Source organism: Antrostomus carolinensis, unplaced genomic scaffold (assembly GCF_000700745.2).
Source record: "Antrostomus carolinensis isolate BGI_N321 unplaced genomic scaffold, ASM70074v2 scaffold6980, whole genome shotgun sequence".
Taxonomy (NCBI): domain Eukaryota; kingdom Metazoa; phylum Chordata; class Aves; order Caprimulgiformes; family Caprimulgidae; genus Antrostomus; species Antrostomus carolinensis.
Window position 1 is genome coordinate 64,928 of NW_010286398.1, and position 25,764 is coordinate 90,691.

A 25,764-nucleotide genomic window follows, 5' to 3' on the forward strand; every position below is an offset into this window, starting at 1 on the left:
AGAGGAACACTTACTCCCAGAGCCGCTGACCGTGCTGAGGAGGTTCCTGCTGCGAGGCCTAGTCCTGCTGCCTGGCCAGCCACAGAATCCCTTTGCTTTCTACTGTTGTGCAAGGCTGTCTCAGGCCAGATGAGAGGAGCTGCTCCCAGAAGAAGAAAGATAAACTGTAGCCACCTATTTAACAGTAATTAAAAAAAAGAAGAAAGTTGGTACTTTTAATGGAGGTTGTTTTAAACGTCCTGCGCCTGAGGGAGCCAGCAGCACGGAGGCTAAATTGCCCTCAGCGGCAAATACCAGTTGTGGGTGGACTGAGCTGAACGCGCTTCTGATCTGAACTCAACGGCTAAACAGACCCATGTTTGTTCAGGCAGGAGACCACCTAGAAATGACAGGTCCTACAGGCAAAAAATCACAGGTAAATGTCACAGAAACTGTATAAAAAAGTATTTTGCTGACTTTCTTTGGCCCTTACAGACTCGATTCAGCTGAGGGTGGGGCGGGGGAGAGCGGCGAGCATCTGCATTTGAGGAAAGTGAATGAAAAAGAATGCCAATCCCATAGCCAGGAATTTTGTTACGTCTAAGTTGGGATATTAAAAACAGCTTAGACCACCCAAGAAGAATTATTTAATTTGAATTCTTACTAAATTAGGTGCTTAAGAAGTGCAGGGAAAGCAGTGTGGCAGGAGGCCCAGATTCAAGCCTGTGATCCCCTATACCCGTTTTATTTCTTCATATTTAAAGTACTCAATTAATCTATACAGAGTTTTTAATACAATACAGTTGATTAACACTAGTAATTTCAGTGCCTTCTTAATATAACAAGTCTCTTCTGAGAAATATTCCAAGTTAATGATCTGTGTCATTTTTTAAAGTTTGCCTTCTAACTAATTTTAGTGGAAATATCATTATATTCTTCATTATACTTATTTATAGCAAGGACTGAATTGGATTTAAGATGTCATGATTTTACCATAATAAAGACCTACTGCTCTGAAAACATACTATTCTCTCTTCTTTTGGAGCACTAATAGGAGGAGTTTTTTGGGTTTTTTTTAAGTGTAGCTTAAAAACAAAACAAAACAAAAAGTTGGGGAGGAGGCGAAGGTGTCTGTTCCGCTTTGAGGCTGGCTGAGCATTGCAGGATGATGCCTTGGGGTGCTGGTCCACACTGCCTCTGCCCACACCCCTGCAGAACTGCTGGGTCCCCTCCCAGCCCCCTCCTCATTTCAGTCCTTGCACTCAGCATCCCACCTCCCACAAACACCAGTACCATCGTGCTGAGGCTGAGCTGCAAACCTCTGGCACTGAAATGATGGCGAGGAGAAAAACATACCCCTTCCATGTGAGTGCAGTGGCATTTCTCTGCTCTTTCCTCATAACCAAACCATTAATGTCTCTGCCTTCCTTTTCTACTTTGCACATGGAGGCACGTTTGCTGTGTCCTGTCTCACTAACAGTGGAGAAGAGTCATTTCTTCCACATGCCCCGTCCAGCTCCCTGCTGTGCTTGTGCCAGCCAAGGCCTGAGTGGCACAGGACACGCCAAAGGGCTTCATCTAGAGAGCTAGAGGCTGGAAATCGGGCCCCAGTGACACCCCAGCCAGTGAGCGCAGCACAGACACCGTTCGACTACTGGCCACATGAGGATGTTTCCCGGCTGGCTCCTGCCCTAATAACAAGGGACTGAAACAGCAGCTGATTTGAGAGGGAAAGGGCAGGGGGGGCAACTGCCTTACCCCTAAGCTGAGCAATTTTTATCTTTAAAGTTGGCTTAGAAATAAGGCAAAGAGAACCGTATTTCAACCAGGTATTTTTCTAATAACATTGCTTTCACCAATGCTACTGTAAATAAACACAATGTAAATATTGGTCTCTACTCTGCTTTTAAAACAGAAGTGCTGAGGGTTTTTTATTTTTTTTTATTACACAGAGTATTTTTTCTACTCCTGATTGCAGCAAATACTGGGACAAACGAGTGGTTGTGCCTCAGGACCAAGGATGCATGCAGCAAGGGCAATGGTAAGTGGCAGTGCCCAGAGCACCACTGTGTCCCCACCCCCACTTCCACTTGTGAGCTCCACCAGAATGAAGAGGGAGCATGGCACTGACCTCAGTGACAGGAACTGTGGTGTGTTTTACCCGTGCCCTTGGTCGTGCAGGGTGACACAGCTCCTCCCGACTGGCAGCGGAGGAGGGCTGTTTGCACTGTCTGCCTGGGGGATGCAGCTTGGCTCCCCCTCCCCACCCCAGGGCAGACATCCATGTCTCCAGGCACTGCCTACATGGGCACCTTGGCTTGGTCTACATTTAATTCAAGGGCTCTCCTCCTCTGCCCATGTGCTCCTGCTTCTTTTTTATTCCTGGCCTCTTAATGAGGGTCAGTGGAGTTGCTCTGACAGGAAGCTGGGCACAGAGGGTAGGATGAGTTGCTCAGGATCTGCTTCAAACCACTGTGGAGCTGCAGAATGTGCCAGCTCAGCACCTCCCCCCTTGCCTGGCACAGGCCAAACTCCAGAGTCTTGCACTCTGTATGAAGCAAACCAAACTGGAAATGGAGAGTAAGCTGGGTCTGTGTTCAAAAGGCATCAGGAATTTCTGTCAAACTGACAGTGCACTCCGCTTCTGCAGAGCCACGCACAGGCGCAGCTGCTGCGGTGGCCGGTGCGAATGTACACCACCATCACATGAATTATGCATTTCTTTGCATGCAAAATACTAAGCATATTTATGCATTTTTCTTTACTTCTTTTAACTTTGCTGAACACATAGCATGACGTTTTCCCCATCATTATATTAGACCTTGAATTAAGGCAAGTTCCTTGTTAGGGAGTGAGGGTTTGGTTGGTTTTTTTTTTTTTTAATTGCTACTTTTAAATTCTAGTGAAACAACAAGTAAACAAATAAAAAATTCATTAGAGAGAGGCAGCTCAACTTAGATGAAAGTTTTACAGTGTATAGCTCTGCTTTCAAAAGCAGAAAATCCAGTCACCAGGTCATTAGCGCAGCATGCAGCACCACAGAAATGAGGAACATTAGAACTTGTGTCGTTTGGAAGATTTACTAATATTTCAGTGTCTTAACAGCAATGTTTCAGCCTAAAAGCTCCCCAAAAGGCACTTAAACATTGAAAAAAACATCCAAATGCCTATGGATGCATTTACTCATTACAAGCATATTTAAAACAATGCATTTGGGTTGGCCTGTGACATCTCTGGGGCTACTATGGGAAGGCAGGGGGAGGGCACGAGGAATATTCATTCCTTATTTCGCCTGCTGCAAGGGCAGCCAGAGCATATCTGCTCCTGAGCATGTGTGGAACGACTGCTGCAGTGCCAGAGGTGCTCGTGGGAGTCGTTGCATGTACAGATTACATTTTACTGTTTGACTCTGAAGATTCCCCTGAAGAAGCTAACGCTGATTATGATCCTAGCTTGATAGCTTTGCTTCTTTGAACATGTCAAGTTAATTTCATGCTGAATAAGGAGAAAACTTATGCTTGTCACGGTGCTATATATCAGTCAGGGGCTAAGAACAAAGGCTTTAAAACCCAACTGACTAGGTTTGCAACATGGCTTGGCTACAAACAGTGAAATGCAAATGCCTTTGTGCCTTTCACAGCACCAATGAACTTTCCTTTGGAAGACAAGATGGCTACAGAGGGATCCCCATTACCATGTAAAAATGGCTTTGAATTATGCTCTTCAGCACTGGTGGAGGCAGATCTGGGAAGAATGGCTCTGCAAATGTGTTGGGGGCTGCTCCTCAGCCATGTGGCCATTCCTTTTTCCTGGATCTCTCTAGACAGCTATTGTAGTTAGTTACCAGTGAGCCCAAAGATGCTCTCCCCCTTTAAAACCAGGTTAACATACTGAGAGAGTAAGAATCTGTAGGGGTTTTCTTTGGTCTTCTTTTCTGTTTTGTTTTGTTTTTTCCCAGCTCCACACTCTGTTATGCTTTTTAAATCTTTACTTGCTGTTTGATCTTCTCAATCTCCTCCAGTTTAATATTAGGAATTGTAAAAAGAGTGTCTAAAAGGAAAAACAACAAAAAACCCCACTGAGTTATTTAAGCAAACTGCTTCTCCTGGATAAAATATAAAAATAAGGTCTCAGAAAAGCTTCATAAGCTGCACCATAGGGATGCAATTACTACTGAAAACAGTGCAATCACAGTTTCTGTCTTTTAGAAGTCATCGTTCAAACTTTAGTAATATTTGCAGTAACGTCATCTTAGTTCCAAGCAGCTCCACATATAAGGGGAAGTCCCAGAGGCTTTGCAAATGCCCATCATAAGGAAATTTCCCAAACCTCTGTGCCACTCATCTTGAGGGTTTTTTTAGAGTTAAACTTTCTGAAAGACAGATGGCCAGTTGTAAATGAGGGCATGGCATGAACATTAATAGTAAAAAGTCTTCAGCATCGCTTTCTATTACTTTTTAGCATATGCTTCTTTTCTTGTTATGAAAGGAATCTCTAGGAGTTTCCTATGGGTGTGTTACAAGCTAATGGTGATTTTCCTATTTAAAGGGAGATAATTAAAAGTGACTTGAAGAGCTAAGCCTCTAAACTTCCTGGCAAGACTACTGGTTTCCATCTTCTCTATAAGTCTTTGTCCTTTTTCTCCACATTATCAATCAATAGATTCATGGAAGAGTTGCTTTGCTTTTGCAGTTTTGATTCTAGGAAAATTCAGGTTTCAATTATTCTTAAATAAGTTACCTAGGTTGGGTTATTATACAAAATGTTCAGGAAAGCCTAAGATCAAGAAAAACTTAATTCATTTCTCCTGTGTATGTGGAGGAATGCGACTTAGTTGGAAAAGAAGTCTCAATTCTGTGTTTTCTTCAAGATAAAATTTATCTTTGAAGGCTGAAAGATAATTCCTGTATGCAGAAATATGGGAGGACAGAGTGAGTCACCCTCCATCCCCCATTTCACGGAAGGCCTAATGAAAGACTGGCACCAGTGGCAAGAGAGGAATAGCTATAATCCCATTGGAGTGGACTACGGCTTATTAATTTACCAAACCAGACTGTAAAGAATTGCCATGGCTCTCTTCCATGTTGCAGCACTTGTGGTTGTGGCCTTACATCCAGACAAAAGCCAGGTACACAGCCTGTGCCCACGCATGGCATCGCGAGGCAAGTGGCTGTCACTCCACAGTAATGCACGACACAGCTGGCATCTTGGAGTTCCTTTCTCAGGCATCACATGGTGATGTTTTACTAATCCTGAGATGGCTGCGTTTGTGTGTCTTACCTTATGTATTTATTATTTGATTGTGTTAGCTATTTAATACATTGCTGCTCTCCTTAAGTAATGATCTATCAGCCAGAGACTTCATCTCAGTTCTTCTCCATTGCAAATCTCCAGTCCAACCCAGGGAAGACTGGAACAATTCTGGCGTGGGTTTAATTGGTTCTTATCTGCAACTTCCCAAAGCTTATTTGCAAAAAACCCTCACACTTCCCTCCTGTTGTGTGCCCAGGATGGGGAGGAGGAAGACAGCTGTAGATTCTCCTGCTTTGGTGGAATTTTCAACCAAAAGGGTCTTAAATCCCTTTTTTCCAACCATGAAACTACACAGTGTTAGTTCTATGGCTCCTTATGTCAATGAAATATTACAGGCAAGGGCCAAAATAAAGCTAGCCTGCAACACATGGAAAACACACACGGCTGTCCCAAACCAGCCTTTTACTTGGTTCATTCTAAAATCCTGAAATTCAATCTCCCTGGTAAAAACTTTTTACCTCTGATTTTGAAAAATGCATCAAATTGCTTTTAAACACCCATTCCTGAGTTTACAGAAAACAGGTCACCTTAGATGTTTATATGCTCTGGGCTGAGCCCTGCAAATAAGCACAAAACCCCCCAAATTTAAGCTATTATCTCTTCTCTGATTGAAATACGCTATTGATATCCTTGCATGCTTGTGCTTATGCAGAAGATAATTGAAAAGCTTCTCTTTTAATGCTGTCTGGTTTTCTGCAGAATGATCACAAGCACCAGAGACCTTATGGCACTTCCTTTTAGCAGCCTCAAAGTTATTTAAAATTCCTCGGATCTGCTCACTCAGCAACACGCCTTCCTTTCCCTCATTGTTAAGTTCCCTCCGCATACCTACATAACTACCAACACTTTTTTTTTTATTCCCTTTTTTTTCCCCTCTCTCTTTTTTCTTTTTATCTTTAAATATAATTCTGGCAATGAGTAGGAAGAAAGTAATCCAGATTACTTGGCTAACAGCACAGTATATCAGCTACCTTTTGCATTACAGCTTCTTGTCCACTGAAGAGGAAGAGCAAAGGGAAGTTAGTTTGGGAGTAAAATCAGCAGAGTTAGTATGTGAGAATTCTTTTACAACATTGATGTGCAGGCAGGAGGTATTAATGCAAAGAGCTCTAATGCTAGTTTAGCATTAGACTTTTGTTAGCGTGTGAGAGAAAAAAAGAGAAGTAACCTGCTAAAGGAAGTTAACAAAATAAGCAGTTGTGTCCTTTCTGATTCTTTAAGAAGTGTAAGAAACCATGCAGTCTAAAAACAACTGGCAATTTTGGCATGATGTAAAATATAGTCACTATTGGATGCAATGGAATGGTGGCTTTTCAGAAAACAATAAAAAGAAGCAACACGTAAGGACTAGAAAAATTCAAACAAAATTTATTTATTGTCAGCTGCTTCCATTAACTCAGACAGTGGTTGTTGCACTAGAAAATATTATACAGATTTTTACATTGTCACAAATAAGCAAATACAATACTTTTACGTATAAATATTCTAGCTCTCTAACAAATCTCCATATAGTACAAATCTTCAGAAATTACCTGATAATTAGCAGGTTAAGGTTTTAATTTATCTTTCATCTAAATTGAAAAAAAATTGCTCTGCATTGTCTCTTTTAACCATGAACAAAATTAAGTTTAAGGATGAAATTAGAAGGGAGAAGAACTTTCAAATTTGTGGAAAAAGTACGTAAGTCTCATGGTAAAAGAAGATCTTAGAAATGTCCCTTGTCAAAGACAGGCAAATGTAGGCAAATGCATCTGCCAAAGTTGGATCATACCTCTTTAGGTAACTTCATTTCCTTAAAATCCTGAGTGTGCTTTATACAAAACAACTTGAAACAGTGTAAGATTCACATTAAAATAAGGCAACTGGCATTTGGGGAGTTTCAAATACTCCCGTCTATAGCTTGCTGTGTGATGAAAATGTTCTCCCGTTTGGGCAGACCAATGATAACCACGGTATTTGATGGTGCCTACCTCCTTCTGACCTTCAGTAAGAGTAAGATACTAGATTTTTGCTTTCACAAATCTCCAATTGTCTTACAATAATTCATTTTACTGGGGATTTGCTTCTCAAGGTGTTTCAGTAATGATATTCTGTTTTCCTGTCCCCAATCTTATGATGGGCTCTACACAGGTGTAAAATTCTACATAGCAGTGCCAGGATCAGATTGACTAAATGACAAAGAGACAGACAACTGTATGAGAGCACAAATTCACATGTATTTCCATTATTTCAGCACTGGGCAAAAAGATTTCTCTATTGACTTTTCCTCAAAGCCACTGAGAATAAAGCTATAAAAGAAGATTATCAAAAAGTAGGCCATGTTGCTCTGCTTATCATATCCATGTTGCCACTTCTCATTTTCCAGAGGCAAGAGATTTCAGACTGGATTCAGAGTGGATGACTGGTACAGCATGCTGGGCTGATGCACGCCTTCCTCTTAATCTCAGTGCACAAATTACATCTTCGCATACCTAGAGATATAGATATTCTTATCATGGGAAACAGGTATTAGGGGACAAAGTTGGCTGAAGACAGGGAACAATGTCAGATTTTTATATCATGGCCTAATGGTGGGTCACATTTTAAAAAAAATAAATTATCAGAATCTAGAGACATCCCATAGCAATGTCTCATCTCTACAGCAGAATTTACCACTTTAGCAATACGCTTATTTCTTTCTCCATTCTCAGTATATGAGAACTGCCAATAAAAGCTGCTTTATCTTTCCCCCTCTTTCTTTTTTCCCCTGAAAAAACTTGTTTTGCTTTTTAACTGTAGATCAACGGGGCTCCAGATCTTTCAAGTCTGCGATGAAACCTCAGTTACACAGTTTATCAGCTGAATCTGTAAATTAACAATGTCTGTATCCCCAGGCCATCACTCTTCCCAAATAATAGAACGTTGGATCATTGCCCTTCTGAGTGAACATCAAAAGTTGTGTCTAAGAAGACATGAAACAGAGCTTCTAGAAGAATAAAGGTGAGGATAGCAGAGGCACTCAGAGTTGCAAGTGCAACTGCTCACTTCACAAAAAAGGTGGCAATTCTGTGGGTGGCAAAATCAAAGAGAGGTGGGAGTGTTACAGCCATGATCTTCCATGCTTTCTCAAGCACTGCAGAGTTGAGATTCTCACCTCTCATTTCAACATTTGACAGAATTTTTTTACAAATCATGCACCTCGCAAACTTGAATTCCATTTTAATACCCCTGGTAAAGCCTCTAAAGCTCCCCTCCTGGTAATAATTTTCTGCTTTTTAAACCACCAGAAAATCCGTATGTTTCTTGTTAATTCTGCTGCAAATGCCTTGAATTGAACATCCTTTTAGAAAATGTGTGTTTTAAGTTTCCAACCTTAGAAATTTTTCTTTTGGAGACCTGCTCCAAAGGGTAGGTTTAAATCTTGGCTTAAAACAAAGATATGCTGTGCTGGCAGTTATCATGAAGATCTAGACGATGGACTCTTCTTTCCTACAGTGGAAGTGCAACCCAGTTTCTAGTTAGTTATTGTGATCCCATCCCACCACCCGCTTACCACTGCTATGCAATAACCTCCTTTTGTTAGAAAGCAACAACAAAAAATGAGTCCCCACTGGTGGTCTTGAAACTTTGTGGCCTCTCTCATGACACCCATGTGCACATGTTCAAAAACATTCTTAATCTTTCTTAGGACAGAAATCAAACTCCTGAATAAATCAGGAAACACTTTTAAGTGGCAGAATTTCCCTAAATTACATTTATGCAACTTGTTATTACATTTCACATGGAGTAGCAGTGAGGATTATGGGAGACAGGATAGCACCTACTGTAGGTATCTATTTCCCATAGAAGCTGTTAGGGCAAGTTTATTAGCCCATTGTGGCTGTAAATAACGAATTCAACTCAATATTTGGGGTTACTTGGGGTTTAAATTGGTACTGATCTTAGTCTAATGTTTCCAATTTCAGGAATTGAAAGACATTAGTATACGCCTTTGCCAGCACGCAAAATGTTAATCTTGATAGATTACATTAATCTTTATAGAGAGCACTTTTTGCTCCACTTATATTTCAGGATCGTAACTCCTCAACATAAGGATGGTTTAGCTCTTTACATTGAGAACACTGCACATTTATTTTAATTGGATAACTGAGCTTTTCTGCTTACTGAGCTGTCTGCCTGACATTTGCAAAATGCAGCTTTTTTTTTTCCCCAGCACAACCTAGCTGTTCATTTTTATAAGGCCTGTCATCCAAAATGCAGAACCTAATCCTTAATTAGTTGTCATATTTGTTTAGATGTTATACATCATCCATTGGACTGAACTGTTTGGTTTACTGTCTTTTCATAATGTCCATTAAATGATTATTTTTGCATTCACTTATGTTTTATTTATCAGTTTTCCTACATACTGAACTCCTGACTTCTAGGCCTTTTGCTAAACAATGGAATCATTAAATTGGTACGGCATGCAGGCTGCCCAGGGAATGCATGGGCAAATCAAGGCTGACAGAAAGCAAACTAAAGCAAGCCATCAGCAGCGCTGAGAAACAGACTGGAGTGCTGTGGAATACCTTAAACACAATGAGCTTTTCTCCAGTTTGGATTTTCAGGTGCAAATCTCTTTTGGGATCAGGAACCTACAGCAAGCCAGCATGTCTCATGGGAATGAGAAGAGACACTTCACTGCCATCTGATCCCTGTTAAGCAAACAATGGGGCCATGGAGGCATCTTTTCACTCTGACCAATGTGGAACAGGGACTGGAATCCAGGGCAGAGTCCAAATCAGCAGACTGTTGAAGGACTGTTTCTCAATGACTAATTATTTAAGTAAAATGGAAGGTCTTTAACAGAAGAACTGAGAATGAGTTGACTCAATATACACAAGGCAGCTACACACACACACAAAAAAAAAAAGTAGAGCATTAGGGAAGTGCTGGAAAGGCATAAAAGCTGCCGGAGAGCAATCTCCCTTTCAGACAAAAAGCAAACATCTCCATTGCTACACAAATCAGGTTACGTGTTGTATGGACTCAAGTTCTAGTCTGGAAAGACATGGCATAAAGCTCATGTTACAGTGAGAGGTGCAGCATATGTCTGTTAGGAATAAATTAAGCATTATGATGAACTTTTATAATACTGGTAAGATAACTGTTTTTGATGACACTTTAATAAATTCTTCAAAGACCTCCCAAAATCATTGTCTCTCTTCTGATCTCACCTCCCACTCAAATCTTCTCTTCCCACTGAAACAAGGTTGCTTTTAATTTTTTTTCTTCTTTTCTTCTCTCCCCTCCTCCTAACAAAATGATGATATTTCAGCTCTACTTTAGAGAGGAAATATTTTCCACAGCCTTTTTTCCTCAAGCATCTGCACTGTAAAACTGAAAATATGTGGCAACAGGAACATCTCAAACTTGCAAAAAATCACTTGAGATAAGAAACTGCAATACAGCACAACAGCAATTCAAACTGAAGATACATATCCCAGAAAGTTAGAGAAAATTAATTTCTAGTTAAAAAACTTAACATTTTACCCAAATAGGAAGCTGTTAAACAACCTGGATGTCATCAAAGCTGATCAAGGACAGAGTAGTACAGGACATAGTATAAAGGGACACTTCTAAGATTTCCTAAAAAGATTCAATTTGGTCTTTGCTATACAATATGCTACAATTAAAGCAGTATCAGAACTTTAAATAATTGGAAAAAAAATACCCTGAAAGGTTACTGCATTTTATTTTTTTTCTTTTGGTAACACACAATACTTTGCTTAGTCTCTGGCCAATTGTTCAATAAATACAAAGTTTTTATTAATTTAGCAGGTGTTGGCTACTTGGCCAAGAAAGGAAACACTATTGCATGAAATCATAAATAACAAACAATACCAGACAACAAGCAGATAATCCAACCATGTGAAAATTATGTGGTGTTTCAGGTTCTACGTGTGTGTGTCCCACTCATGTTTATCTATTCACATGCTTCTCACCTTCCTTCTGTCCAAACCTTACTCAGTGTTACTACCTTTGTCATTTCATCCATCCACCAAAGGAAACACTATCAATATATCCCTCATGCATGGTGTGGAGGAGAGTACACTTGAACATTTAGTGCTCATATTTCATATCAAGATATAAAATAAGCGTCACATAATAACTCCTCATCATTCCTAGAAAACATCTGGGTTTGTTCTCTGCATCTTCCCAAAAGGATCCAAGCTTGCTGCTAAACACGCAATATTTAATCCCTTATCTTTATGTCTTGTCTTCCTCTGCTAAATTCCAGTGTAACAGGAAACCAGGTAGAAAAGGCACATAATTCTGTTGGCATGCATGTGACATGATCAATGGCACACTGAACTCATCAGCCCCAGCACAACCTTTTGGACTGATGGGTAAATCTACAGTTATAAGCACATAATCTTTCCTATGACTTGGATGGCAAACCTGGGAGTGAGAAGCAGGAGTGTTCCAGAACAGGTACCTTTCCTTCCCACCCTGTACCTGAAGATGCACAGAAGTGGCTGTCCACGAAGACAGCTAAACAGAAGGCTAACTCCCACCCATCACCAGAAAAAGTGGCACAGGGCCCAGCTGAGAGCAGTGGGCACATACTCACTAGGAACTGGCCCTCCCTGAGCAGCGCTTGGCTCAGGCACTACAGTCAGGTTTCACCCCAGAGGTGGGGTGCAGTTCAGTGGTATTTATGGGATCCTCTTAGACAAAACATGCTGTTTAAATGCAGTCAGTTTGGAAGATGCCTTTTTCTCTTCCAACGAAAAAACCCAATTCTTCCTCATGTACCATGCAGTGTTGCCTGAAAAATACATCTGATACTGGACAAAACTTGCTTTTTTGGGAAGCAAGCCTTCAACTCAGTCCCGTGCTGAGTCTGTGGGTGAAGTTACTGCCCCCTCCCCTCCAGACACACAGACCCACGCCCGCAGGCCCAGCAGCCCCTCCTGCCCCAGCCCGCGCTCCCCGGACCAGAGGGCTCGGCACCAACCTCAGCGGGCTCCTCTGCTGCCCGGGCTGCCAGCCACTGCTGCTGGGCAGCCAAAACCCTGGGAGCCTCGTCAGTGGTCCAGCTGTCTGTAAGGATATTGTGCACCGTGGAGATGGTGCAACTGTGGATCGCTCTTGACCAACACAGTAAAAACGAAAAGCAAAATGACTTTGAACACCAACGTATTTTTACCTTTTCAGACTAAGCTTTTATTTTGATATTACAAACCATTTTTCTTTATTCACAAATCACGATTGTGATATAAACACTAATTTCTAAAGACAGATATACACATTTTCTGGGTTTGTAGGGTGTTTTTTTAAATCTGTTTAGAAGTCACTATATTCCACATATGGTAGTAATAATTTTTTCATAAGTCATATTATCAGTAGTTATTTATATAAGTGAAAACATTCCCAATATATATTGTAAAAAAATTTCAAATGCTTTTCTTACATAGCTATTTCAGACATACATTTTAAAATGACTGCTAGGAGTACTGTAGAAGCTTTATAAACAAAATATTTTCTAATATGGGCTGCACCCTCAACCTTTCAAGATCATTTTAATAGACTAAAACGCCATATAATCATTTGGAGAGTGGGAGTTGTAAAGCCATCTCATGAAAATTAAAATTGCAAATAAATTCTGTTATTCCCCACATTAGACGTTTTGTGTGTGCAATTCCAGAAAAGATGTATCATCCACACTTTGAATTGGAGGCCTAACATTTAGTAAACATTTTTTTCAAGTTGTTTTTATTGTGGTGTTTAAATGAAATATACTCTTTTTTTTTTAATAGGCTTGTCTCGTATATCTTATATAATAAATATGGGGATTGAACTCTTAGTAAATCTCAGTTCATTCCCTCACCAGTATAAATATATTACTGCCCCATTTTTCATTGTTTAATATAGTCTCTTTCTCTCTCTGTTTCAATTTTAAAGATAATTTATTTTTCATTCTTAGATATAAATGCTACAGAAACTTTGTTTTCAAATGTTGTGAAACTTTATTGATGGTTATTGTTCAACTGATCATACTGCATGCACATACGATGACAAAGAGAAAGCCTGATCACAAACACTTTTTTTAAAGCAGAGTTGTTATAGCAAGTTGGCAGGTTCACAGCGGTGAGTTGATAATTTACTAAGGTGCTTGCCAGTAGGCGCGCACGTTACACATGAGGATATAACTATCTGCAGCAAAACTGTAGCGAGACAGTCTTCTGCTTTATTTATTTAAATACAAAAACAAGAAGACCCGTGACAAACACCCCAACTTAGGTTAACTTGTAAACAGGACAACATGGAAAGAGTCCAAACATATGCACAGACAAACTGCAATTTTTCAACTATGCTTGAAACCGCCTCCCGGGCATCTGCTGGGCTGCACTGGCCAGAGACCCAGAGGAGCAGCCTTCTCCAGTCAGTGCTCGCTCAGAAGGTCCCTCTTTTGTCCCAGTCGAAAAGTTGTCTTGGGCCCAATACTTAGCAAAATGGCCTTGGTTGGAAAATTAAACAGGGGCAAGTTGTCATGCCTTGAAAAATTGCAGATTGTTTACACGACACAGTCATGTTTCAAAAAGTACCAAGCTGATGAAAATACCATGATTATCTCTACTCAATGATTGCAATACTTGTAAAATGCTTATATAAATCTGAATATGATTATCATATAATTCCATAAAAATGATACGTCTGTCTCTAACAGTTGGTCTACTAGGCTAAATCTAAAGCATCATAGGCTGTGTATTTCTAGAACTTAACAACTCCACTGCACGGATGTAAATTTTATACATTTTTTTTTTTTTTTACTGGTACAAAGAATTTAAGTTTTTATTACTTTCTTTTTTGGAAAAAAAAGAAAAAAATAGAAACAGTGCTTTTATCACCTTTTTATTATTGTTTTTTTCCCTCCCATAATATAAAAGTCAGCAATGATATCAATAATTTATTTTACTGGAAGAAATATAAAAAGAACGCTTGTTAATGGTCTAACTATCAGTTTTTGCCTAAATAACTAGTTATGGTTAAATAGCTGAATACTGCCTGGTGGAATGCTTTAAAAGGGTGCCTTCGGACAGCTTTTAATCCGATTTTTATGTACAAGTGTCAAGAAAAACACCCCTAATAAGAACATAACCTTTGGCTTTGAACAAACAGTGAATAATTTAAGACAGCTGATATATGATAGTTGGTGCAGTGGGGCCCCTTTTTGCTTTATTAATTAATATTTTAGCCAAACCCCATTCCCATGTCCCCAATTTCCCCCCTCCCTCCCTCTCATAAACTAAAATAGATGTAGATGCAGAAAAAAATGACTACTGTAGTCACTTACACTCTTACAAAACATGTGATAACCCCGATAGCTTAATATTCAGCATATATAATTCATTTACATGATATAGCACTCTTGATTGTGGCCCTAAAACAGTTTTTATTCATATCTAGCAGCTTTCTAGATCAACCACAAAAACTTCTACAGCCAGCAATCAAACTACGTAACCTTCAGAAATTAAAGACCCACAATATTAAAATACACAGAACAAAATATCTGAGGTATAAGATAAAAAATGTAATTTTTCCTCTTTTTAGAGTTGCTAAAATGATGCACTACTGCATGTATTGCAATACCCAGGCCTCGGAAAGCTTCCTTTTTCCCCACATTGGAAGGTTTTTATGGTTTTGTCATTTAGTATGGAGCAAAACGGCTGTATCCCCCTCGGTATATACTAGCCTGTAATGAAGAAAGAACGAGACCGACATCATCAGCATGGCTCCTAGTCTTGGCATCAGTCAAGGGTGCAAAAGCATTCTGAAACAAAGCAATTTGATGGATTGTTTTTTAAATTTACTTTTTTAACAACTAGATTTGCAATTTCATTTGACATGACTATTGCCCCGTATTAAAAGGCAAGCAACGTTCAGAACACCCCACAGCCGCAGTGCCAATGCAATCCAGGGTCAAGGGAAGCTACTCAAGGTTATTTTTAATCCACCAAAAATTAACTAAAGCCATGTGAATGGAGTGTCAAATTCCACTCCTGAATGTACACATGCGGCTCCCTCTGATGTCAGTGAAAACTAAGTGCACTCATCTAAAAACAAAGTCTAGTCTAGAATGAAGATCATTTATGCGTCTCCTTCCTTAGAAACCAAGGAACAATTAACAAAAAATAATCTCTCTCATGGAATTTGTTAGCTAATTTTCTGTTCTTACAATGAGCATAAACCCGAATATAACTGTCTTTATTTTAGTGAACATTGAGGAAAATGAAAACTTAATTTCTTATTTCTGTGCTAAGGCTCTAGAGTCCCAAAAGCAGCAGGTAATTATGAGTTGCGTATATTCAATGATTGAAATAAATGCTCTGCAGTATTTGGATATGGAGAATGGTTCTTTTTTTAACGCACAGAAAGTCATCCATCTCCAATACAGTTCGGTTAAACACACATTCTCCCCTGCTCTCCTGACAGATACAGTTCAGTGCCAAAGGCATTAACGTGCCTGAGAAAAACAAAGTTTCAATTTCTGCCATGTAGGTTCTCTCCCTTCCCTTCCCCGCTTCTGTCTTCCCTCCCTCTGTGGTGGTGATTTTTTTGGTGGCATTTTTTTTTGTGTGTGTGTGGGAAGTTTTTGTTTTGTTTTGTTTTTTTGAGGGAGGCAGCTACCATTTTAGATATTAATTATAATCAAGAAGAGGGAGAAAAAAGCAGTCAAGTTCTGAGCTGAGTGACAGAAGGAGCCTGAAATCTTTGCCACTGCTCTTATAATATAATCTTTGGTGTGACTTGAACCTGGGGGCTATGTAAATGCAAGGCAAAAAAAAAGAAAATATGTTCTGCATTGACAATGCATTCCATTAGTGATGGATTTAATTATCAAAATGACTAATTATTCCATTAAGGTAAGTGCTCAGCTAGGTGATACTTGCAAAATTAGAAATATAATAACTTACATGCAGTACATTGCCAAGAAATTAAGACATTTATCAAGTTTACTGGGAGGATTAATGTGGCATTTTAGCTGCCGTTAGCACAAGAGACAAATTCAATTAACTAAAAGTGAGAAGATGTCAACCGTGCTAAGATCCAAGCAGAGAGTGGCACGTGGGGAGACGAGGAAGACAGTGATGAGGAAGAGGAGGAAATGAACACTTACCACGGCACCAACGCCGTAGGTGGCTGCTGGAGCAAGTGTGTGGTGGTAGGGGTCTGCAGCATAAACTCGTCCGTAACTGTAAAGAAAATAAAGTTGAAGATTAATGGAAAAAAAAAAAAGTTAAAAAACAGATATTACCAGTACTGACAAAATGGTTGTAATGAAATATTCCATTCTACTCAAATTAATTACAAATAAACTCACTTTGCAGTTTCAAAAGCAATATCCTTTGGGAAATATTTACAAATGTCAATAAATGTATAATTAGCTTTACTAGGCTATTAAGAATCAGCATCAGGCTGAGGAGAGTGGCTGTAGAACGAGGGCAGCACTTGGCTTTAGTGGATGTGCTTATTGCACATTCCTGGTCTTTCCACAGAAGAGACAGATTGTCATCCTAAGCCATGAGACTTGCACAGCTTAAGTCTCAATTTTCAGGCCAAGTTCCTGCTACAATCAGGCAAAGACAGTCATGTGAAAATCAGATTTTCGCCATGCCTCCTCATACAAAATCCTCAGAGTTAGAAGTACTTCAAAGCTTTTTTACATGTACACCTGGTCGATTTGCTGGCCCAGTCCTCCTCTTCACCTTGAAATACATAGCTTTGCTTCACAGTCCGAGCCTGAACGCAGTTACCACTACTGAGACGGACATGTCAACTAGATACAGCTTGCACTGAATGTGTCTAACATTTTTTCTGTAATCAAAGAATATCAATTTGATCTCAGGTGTCACATACAACACAATCTTGAAATTAGAGTGGTGTCTTGCATACAAGGGCTAATACAGCAAACAAATAAGTTTTAATACTCTTGATATCACTCAAAAAAAAAATCATCTTTTAGCCTTTTTTGTACAATAACCCCAGACTGGTCTCATTTTGTGTAACTACCTTATTTTTCAGATACAAGTACAAACTTACTTTTTTTGAAAAGAGGACAGTTGCCCAATTTTATTATGTATTTGTTCCTCCACAAATGGAATCTGATTAGCCAATTCCTAGATAATCAGCTGAGGGAAAGCTGAGAAAGAAATGTTTCCATGGCATATGCAATCCTCTACCACCCACTACTGTGGCTCCTGGATGTGAGGCAGAGAAGAGGTCCAAATTGTCTAAACTAGACATTCCTACCTACCCAGGGACATCTTCAAGGAAGGAGCAGAAATTACCATAGACAAGACACAGACAAGTCTTTAATTCTCCATTTCACTGAGCCAACATTTGTGAGAGTATGAGGGATTCATTGCTTATGGAAATCCCAGCCAACTCCCTCCTGGGACAACTGTGCTATCTAGAGGCAAAAGGGTTCAGCACTGAGAAGGCAGACTTTACATAAATGTCTCTTACTCTCTGACCAAGCCTAGGGTCACAGGTTTGCAGAAGTTATTAGCTTTTCCTTTTTCAAGAATATATAACCACAAACCCTGATGAAAAAAAGCAGAAAAAAGTTCAGTAAGCACAAACTCCAAAGTGTACATTGGCTGATACTCCCTATTGTGAATGCGCCATTTTTTCCGGCAGCAGAGTCTGGCATTTTGAGCAAATGTAAAGTGTATCTGTGTTCTTATAAAACACTCTATGGCAAACTCTGGATGTTTCCCTACGTACTTCCAAAGTGGCTGAATGTCTTCAGTTGTACTGTCTTGTTTATGTAGTAATGTCAACTTTCTATTAAGGGTTAATACATTAAAAAGGAGTTAACCTATTAAAGCTATGAAAGTGCCACAAGTTCATGAATGTGGGCTCTGTATCTTACCCCACAGCTATGTTTACTTCAGATTTGGGCAGAGAAGTCCTCACTGCTATCAAAGTTGTACATGAATAGCCAGGGGAAGCAGCATGTTGGGCAATCACCTTTAAGTCTTAAACTCAGGAAAATATACGTAAAAGACTTGTATAAAACATACTGGTTCCTCTTTTTCATTCAATATTATTAAAAATTAAATTTATATATCAATTCCATTTAAATACTTGGTAACCATTAATATCTATCTTTGGAAATTATCCAAGGCAGTTAACAACAAAGAAACTAGGCAGTTCCCACTGAAAAAAATGGAAGGAAAAATAGTTCACATGAGCCTATGTTGGGTAAATGACACTTGCTGATGCTTTGAGTTGGAAAGGAAGTATAAGAGTTCTTTGAGTAGGTGTGACACTGACCCCCATACTCTAGAGCCTCTTTGGTTGGAAGAACTTCCATAAACCTCAGCCTTGGTAATCCTCCACATTAAGATGCAAACATTATAATATTTAGAGCTTTAAAAGACTTAGCTTTGATAGTAGCAGTAACAGAATCGCAGATGTCTTGTTCATGTACACTGAAGATGCATGAAGATTGCCTAAATGCAAGGGCTACTTGTAAGGAAGGAACAAGCCCAAATACATAGTGCTCAGGCTTTATTAAATTATTAGTATATGTAACCCAGCTACTGAAGTAACTAGGGAGTTTACAACACTGATGTAATAAAACATGTTGCTAATAGTGTTACATCAATATTTTACAGAACTCCGGACAACTAAGAGGAAAATATGGATAAACAAACACATTAAGCAATTTCAAAATAAAGAAGGAATGACTCTTTCAACCCTGTATTTACTTCTGAGTACATTTTTATTACTCTTTTACCAAAGTAGCAATAACTTACTGTTAGTGCTTTACATTATTTTTTCATCCTACTGTATAAACTACCTTTCTCCCTTAAAACAAGATTTGTGAAGTAATCTTAACATGAAAACTGTGACCTAAGTTAATCCCTGCACCTTAAAAAGAATGTTTTACATTTATATTATGATAATGCTGAAGCTTGCACTGTGATATTATCATAAAAATGATATTTAAGAATTAGCAATGCTTATATTCTTGTTAAAATAAGAAGCATTTCTTCCTTTCTTTTACAGGATATTGAAATTCCACTTGAACAAATGAGTGCAATGTAAACATAAAATAAAATAAATGTAAAAAGCATTCTTCCAAATCTTCTGTAAAAGAAAATAAAAGTATATAAAATTAATTGCTAAATTCTCATTCTTGCACTCTCCTAAAAAACACTTGACATATGGAGGCACAAACATGGTAGAATATATTTCCAAAGGGGAGAGAATACATGCTCAGATATCATCTGGGAAAAAAAAAAGCATTGAAATACCTCTGTGATGAATAGACTATTTTTCTCCTCAGGGTGACCTCTACCTTCAGAATATGATGGTTTTATTATGATTAATAAATTTCATTTCCACAGAGGAAAGGAACAGTGTCAGCTTAAACTTAAAGCAAGTGGGTTTCTTTTTAAATGCTAATTTTTAAACACGACCTTGCATGACACCAAATTTAGAAGCTCAGAAGGTTAGCAGAATAGATTCTGATTTCTGTGCTGAAAATAGTAAGAAGGATTTAAACTATATTGTCACACTGGAAATCAGTAAGCTAGTTCAGTCACATGGTTATTGCTTCATTTATTCACTATTATGTCAGCATGCTTATTTCTCATTCAAATTAGTGGCATTTAAATGCTTTGTGATCATTTACACTAGAAATAATCATTCTAGGTAAACAATTTACTAAAATTTAAGACATGCAAATGGCAAAGGATTTTGAATAAATTAATAGTCAATGTGATTATCCGTGTATTTTACAGAATGTTAAATCAATGTATCAAAACCAATAAGTGCACTCACAAATTCTTGTCTAAGAAAACATCTGATGAACAATTCTGTTGCACCACTAACTAGAACAAGGTAAGTTCCACTATTTTCCAGTATATCTGGAACAAGTATTCAGGTCATAACAGGAAAAAAATATATTGTTAGTTAGCATTTTCTTACCATACTGGCACTGGTTCCTAAGTGGCTAGACTAACGTCTTACTGGGAAATAACTGAGGAAAAAAATCAGTGTAGCCATGCTACCACCTGTAAATGCAGCTGTAAACTATTCACCAAAAGCTCAGTGTAGGGTATGTTCTTCACTCATGCTGTGTCTCAATTTCTTCAGTCATTTTCAGTAGAGGGTTTAAAATCACTGCATAAAAGGACAATTTGTTGTCCACTGCACAAACAAACAAACAAACAAAAATAGTAATTGGTTATGAGATTTATTTTAGTAGGGCCTTTGAAACTGAACCTCTCTCTTTAAATCATCGGTAGTAGGTATTGCTGAATTCTCTAAAAATAGGGAAAGTATATGCCTCTCTAATTGTAATTACCATTTTAGGTCTTTAAATTCTTTGGTACTATGGCTATATTTCCATCCACACCTAGGACAGACAGTGCGGCTCTGATACTGGAGGCATTTGGAAGCTCCTTAACAATATACATACTATAGGGTTTAATAACAACCCTGATAAGGAAAAATTCACAATATAGAATATGAACCAAGGTAACAGACTTTCCTCAAGTGATTTAGGAACTACAGAGGGTGAATTTTAAACATGATTTTATATTTTAGGAATTTGATGCACATATCTTTCTGATCATTATCATTTGCCCCCATTTTTTAAAGTCTACATATTGGTGGAAGAACTATAGAAAATGATGAATCTGTGTAATAACTATAAAAAGAGAAGGTAAAAATCTGGTACTACCTCAGAGAAGTCTAATTCTGACCTAATCTCCCATTATTTGCCATATTATAATCAAAGTGTATGTATCGCTGGAAAGCTCCTATTTCTAACTTTTCCAGAATATTATCCATTCTTTGCTAGCTTTGATGACAACTGAACAACCAAGTAACAAATGGGCACCATTGCAGGATGTGCCTCTTGCTGTTGGCAGGCGGCACAGAAAGGGCAATTCACATCTCTCCTCTGTCAGCTTTTAATGCAGAATTGCAATACAGTTTGAGACAAACGTGAAGATTTTAGTAAACAACTGGAAGGAATACAAGAAAAGCAATGGTTACCTGGCCTTATCCAGATAAACAATCCCAGTAACTAACATCTTGCTCTTTCTCTTGGTCACGTAACTATGATGACACCAAGATGACATGAGCAGCAGAGCTCCTTTGTATGTGCACCTGTTACACACCACATTGCTGAGCAGTATTTTAACTTCAGTGGGTTGACACTGTGCAGCAGTGGTTAGTCCTTCGACTTAAAATTCTTTACTACAGTAGGATGGTATCTGCTCATGGTGCTCAAAGTATCTGCAACCAATCAATTTATTTAATTTTGGATATTAACACTAAGCAACTTCAGGCATTTCAGTCACATGAATGAGCAGTGAGTTTCTCTGTACATCTCGGAAGGCAATGAGGAAAGATGTCCATCCTAAGTTTTTACTTAAGATCAAGGAAAATTATTAAAATCTGCTGATAAAAACAGTTTCTAGTAATTTTCCTTGATTGTAAAGGTTAAGAACACTAAAACTCTCTATGTAAAGTTTTAAATGCACAATATCAAACACTAAGAACATTCTACAAGGGAGAACCATAAAATATTTTGTTGCATAGCATATTCCTCTTCCACGACTGATAATGCTGTACAGATCTGTGATGTGGAGCAGAGAAAGAATTGGGAAGATGCAATACAGACACCCAGCACAATGAAACAGTGAAACGGTATCCCGCAGTGCTGAACTCCTGTATACCTTGAAATCCGTAAGGGATTGCCTATTAGTATAGTATTAACTTTCCTAGGTTTTCACAGAGATGAAAAATCTTGACCACAGTCTACCATATGGATAGGGCAACAATAAAAGATTTTCATGAAGGGATCTTCATAAATACGTCATTGATGGAATATTAAAAGCAGCTTTTATTTTTTCCTGCAGGTTGGAGTAAGAAGAAACTTAAGAAGCTTATTCAGAATTTTCTACATGCAGAGACAAATTTCAAATTCTTGACTCTTTACTTATTTACGTCACATCTGAGTTTGGTTCGTTAATTTTTCTTGTTTATTGATGGGCACGTTTTGCAGAAATTTTGGTCATTGATGTTCAGACCTGATTTACATTTTTATTCCTGTATGCCAACCTGTAGCTTCTTTTGAAGTTTTTTAGATGCTTACAGCCATCTACAGTTGAGCTGCCACCTTGTTAAACATTTAAATATGATTGATATTCGTTAATTTGCAGAAATCTAGAAGTGTAACAAGCATCAGCACAGGTGACTCCCCTCCTGAGCTGAGGCTGAATAACTGCTATGGAACAATCCCAGGGACAGACCTCAGCTTAAAAGCTTTTTCTCAAGTTTCAGTCTCACTGAAATTTGGATTTACAGAAGTGTGGGGACTTCATTTGACGCCTAGTTAAAAATCTAACATAATAATATGCTGCCAACAACATCTTTCTGTGCAATCTCTATCCAAGAAAGTTAGACTTTATATAAACTTCATTAAAAAAAAGCCACTGGGGAAACTGAGGCTTGCTATCAGGTGACATCTAAAACCAGCTGTATTACAATGAAAACCAAATACTTCTTTTGATCTGTAAAGCATTTTCTATTACTACTGCTGTTAGATTTGGGGGCAATAAACCTTGAATACATTCTTATCTAGTTCAATAATAAATATACTGGGTATTTTGTTTAATAAATTTTAAAGCAGTCTTTTGTGCTTGTGTGTAAAGTGCCGTAGTACACAATCATATTATTTTATGTTTAATATTTTAAATGTAATATGATAATCTCCAGATATGAAAAGTGAATCCTTGTTTATGTAATGTACTTGTATATAACTATACATACACACACACAAACCACCTTTCACGTGTACTATTTTCAGTCTATCAGAGAAAAATATTATGGTTGCTTCATTAAACAAAACAGTACAGAAGACGGACACATGCCTATACGCACTTGTTGAGGGCAAATACAGATTATTCACTATTCTGTTATCAAAGGAGCTTCACATTGCAAATCCTCCATTTACAAATCACAGAACCTCAGCTTTACTTAATCTTGTCATGTTGTCACATTTGACTAGCCATGCGAACTGACCTAGAATTGTAAGCACCGGGAAGGCAAGCTGTCAAAGAGATAATGACAAAGATGCCAAAAAGGGCTGCCAGTGTTTTCACTGGGTGAGAAAGAGGAATTAATCAAACTTCATGAAAGAAGAACAGAGGATAATCAAAGTGTTTACTGATCTTTATCAACTTATCCAATAGCTGAACATCTTTACCACACAACTACCAAGAGCAGTAAAAGCTGTAACAAATGGAATTCCATATAAGCAACTATTTACAGCAGCAGTAAACACAAGTTTAAACTGCCAACATAAAGGACACTTGAATTTATAGAAGTTGTTTAATACTGTGCATTAGTACAACATTTCCTAGCCCTTCCAAAGCAAAAACTTCAGTATCTGCTATTTTTCACAGGGAAAAGCAGTACAGCCTTAAATAAATACTAGCACAAAGACCTTACAGAGGCTCCTTCATCTTCATTTTTTTATTTTATCTGATTAGTGGAAGAGCATAACATAATAATAAAAGCATCTCATAGAAAATGGTTATTTTTCCAGTCAAATTGCTTTGTGAAGTCAAACCCATAGGCAGCAATACTAAAGGGAAGAACCTCTCGCAATTGAATATATGTCTTCACACAGTAATTCAAAAAGGCTGAAGGAAATACCTCTGATTTTGCATTCTTCCAAAGCCCTGTGGATTAAATGTACTTCTCAGAAATTCCTTTGAAAGAGTATAAGCTGATCAATATCTCCTACCAGACACATGAATAAGTCAATGAGATGTATGCAAGCATGTATGGCAAAATTTTGACCAGATACAATTATTTATGTACTGTCGCAGAGGTACTCCACAACAGGCACCTTAACCATTCTAAGCACTTTGTCTAATAATAATTTGCTTTTAAATAAGTATCTCCATATTTGCCATTGTTTCATGAATTAAATTTGTGGTAGCGTTAGTGATGACAGGTTAATGAGAGCATAGAGGAAAATTGCAATTGTTAAAAGTTGCCAATATTCTGTTCAAATTATTTCAATATTACAACCTCTAATGTTTGCTTCTTTAAGCTGTCTGCTTTTATGAAATGTTTTTCCTAGAGTTATACAATTAAACCTTTCAGAATGTTTAATCTGTTTTGGAGACTGCATCTTTCTCCAAATGGAGGTCAATAACTTAATCTAAGACTGTCAACTTCTCAAGCTTCATAATTCATTTCTTCTGCACACACACACACAATCCCGCCTCCTGGGGATGATTCTGCTCAAAAATGTAAATAAATACAGTCACAACTGGGTAGATGTTACATCCACTTCCACCATACTTCATTCCAAATTCAGGTTTATATATACACTTGCCTCTCTGTTATTTCAGAATCTTAAACTGCATACATACTTGGGAGAAAAATAATACCAAGCATGCATCTGCACTGGATTTCTTTTGTTTGTTTGTAGATGGAAGTTGGATAACAGTTAAAAAATGGAGGGAGAAAGAAAGAGTGACATAAACACAGAATAATGAACCCGTCCCATATTTACACACAAATTGTAAGATGTAATATGCAGGTACCTCCTAGAGTGCACTTGGAAAAGACACTACAAAATATTATTTTCCTTACAAACTATGAATTTTGATCTTACAAAACCTAAAAGAAAAAAAAAATATATTGAGCACTGATTTGAAAAATTCACTAAAAATGCTAAAGATTCAAAATGAACAATGTTCTGTAAACAACATGAAAATAAACCATGGGCTTATTCTGGGTCTCATTCTGATTTATTAAGAGCCTGGTAGGGGAAGATGCCCATTGACCCCATCAGCCAGGAACCTCAGGATTAATTCTCCCCTGATGTAACTGTTGTCAGAGATTTGCTACAGGAAGGTCTTCAGAGATCCTTGTTAAAATTCCATCATCAAACTGATAGGAGGTTTCCAATAGTTTCCCTACCTCTGTTCTAGTTCAGGTCTGTTTGCAAACTCTTTAATCATGCCTGCCAGAGAAGATCTATCCCAGAAGCAGAGAACTTCTCTTCTGAAGAGTGATTATTTTTAGCCTCAGAATGCACAGGATGCAATCAAGAGTGAAATATTTTTAAATTTCCCATGGAAGGATGCCTCTGTCAGATACTTGAATACGCTTTCTTTATATAATGTGCAGGCAAGCACAGATACACATACATAAAAAGAAATGTGTATATGGACACACTATCTGTTCATTAACACATTTATTTATTCAGGATTACTTTATTCCCAAATCAGAAAAGTTGTCATGTGGCTGAGGGCTAAGTATCCTCTGGCAGGAATGATAAAGTATTGGGAAGAGAAGAGTGAATATTACCAGAAGAATCACCCAAGACCTCCCATTTCCATTTGATGATAAAGTTCCAACCAAAAGTTTACTTGTTATATTATTATTTGAAATCTA

The 25,764-nt window shown here is 38.2% G+C and overlaps 1 protein-coding gene across 5 annotated transcripts in view; it reads right to left on the reverse strand.

Annotated features, from left to right (window-relative positions):
* Positions 1-12,459: 12,459 nt before the first annotated feature.
* The window catches only part of RBFOX1 (RNA binding fox-1 homolog 1), a 134,076-nt gene continuing 120,771 nt past the window's right edge, over positions 12,460-25,764 (reverse strand). For 3 of the 5 annotated variants that reach the window (XM_029084730.1, XM_010167112.2, XM_010167413.2), the window contains 2 exons: positions 16,439-16,514; positions 12,460-15,091 (listed from right to left, as the gene is read on the reverse strand). In XM_029084730.1, coding sequence (XP_028940563.1) covers positions 14,969-15,091; positions 16,439-16,514 — 199 coding nt within the window. In that variant the 3' untranslated portion in view covers positions 12,460-14,968. The remainder of the gene's footprint in view (positions 15,092-16,438; positions 16,515-25,764) is intronic. The other 2 variants (XM_029084757.1, XM_029084795.1) reach the window with 1 other exon arrangement.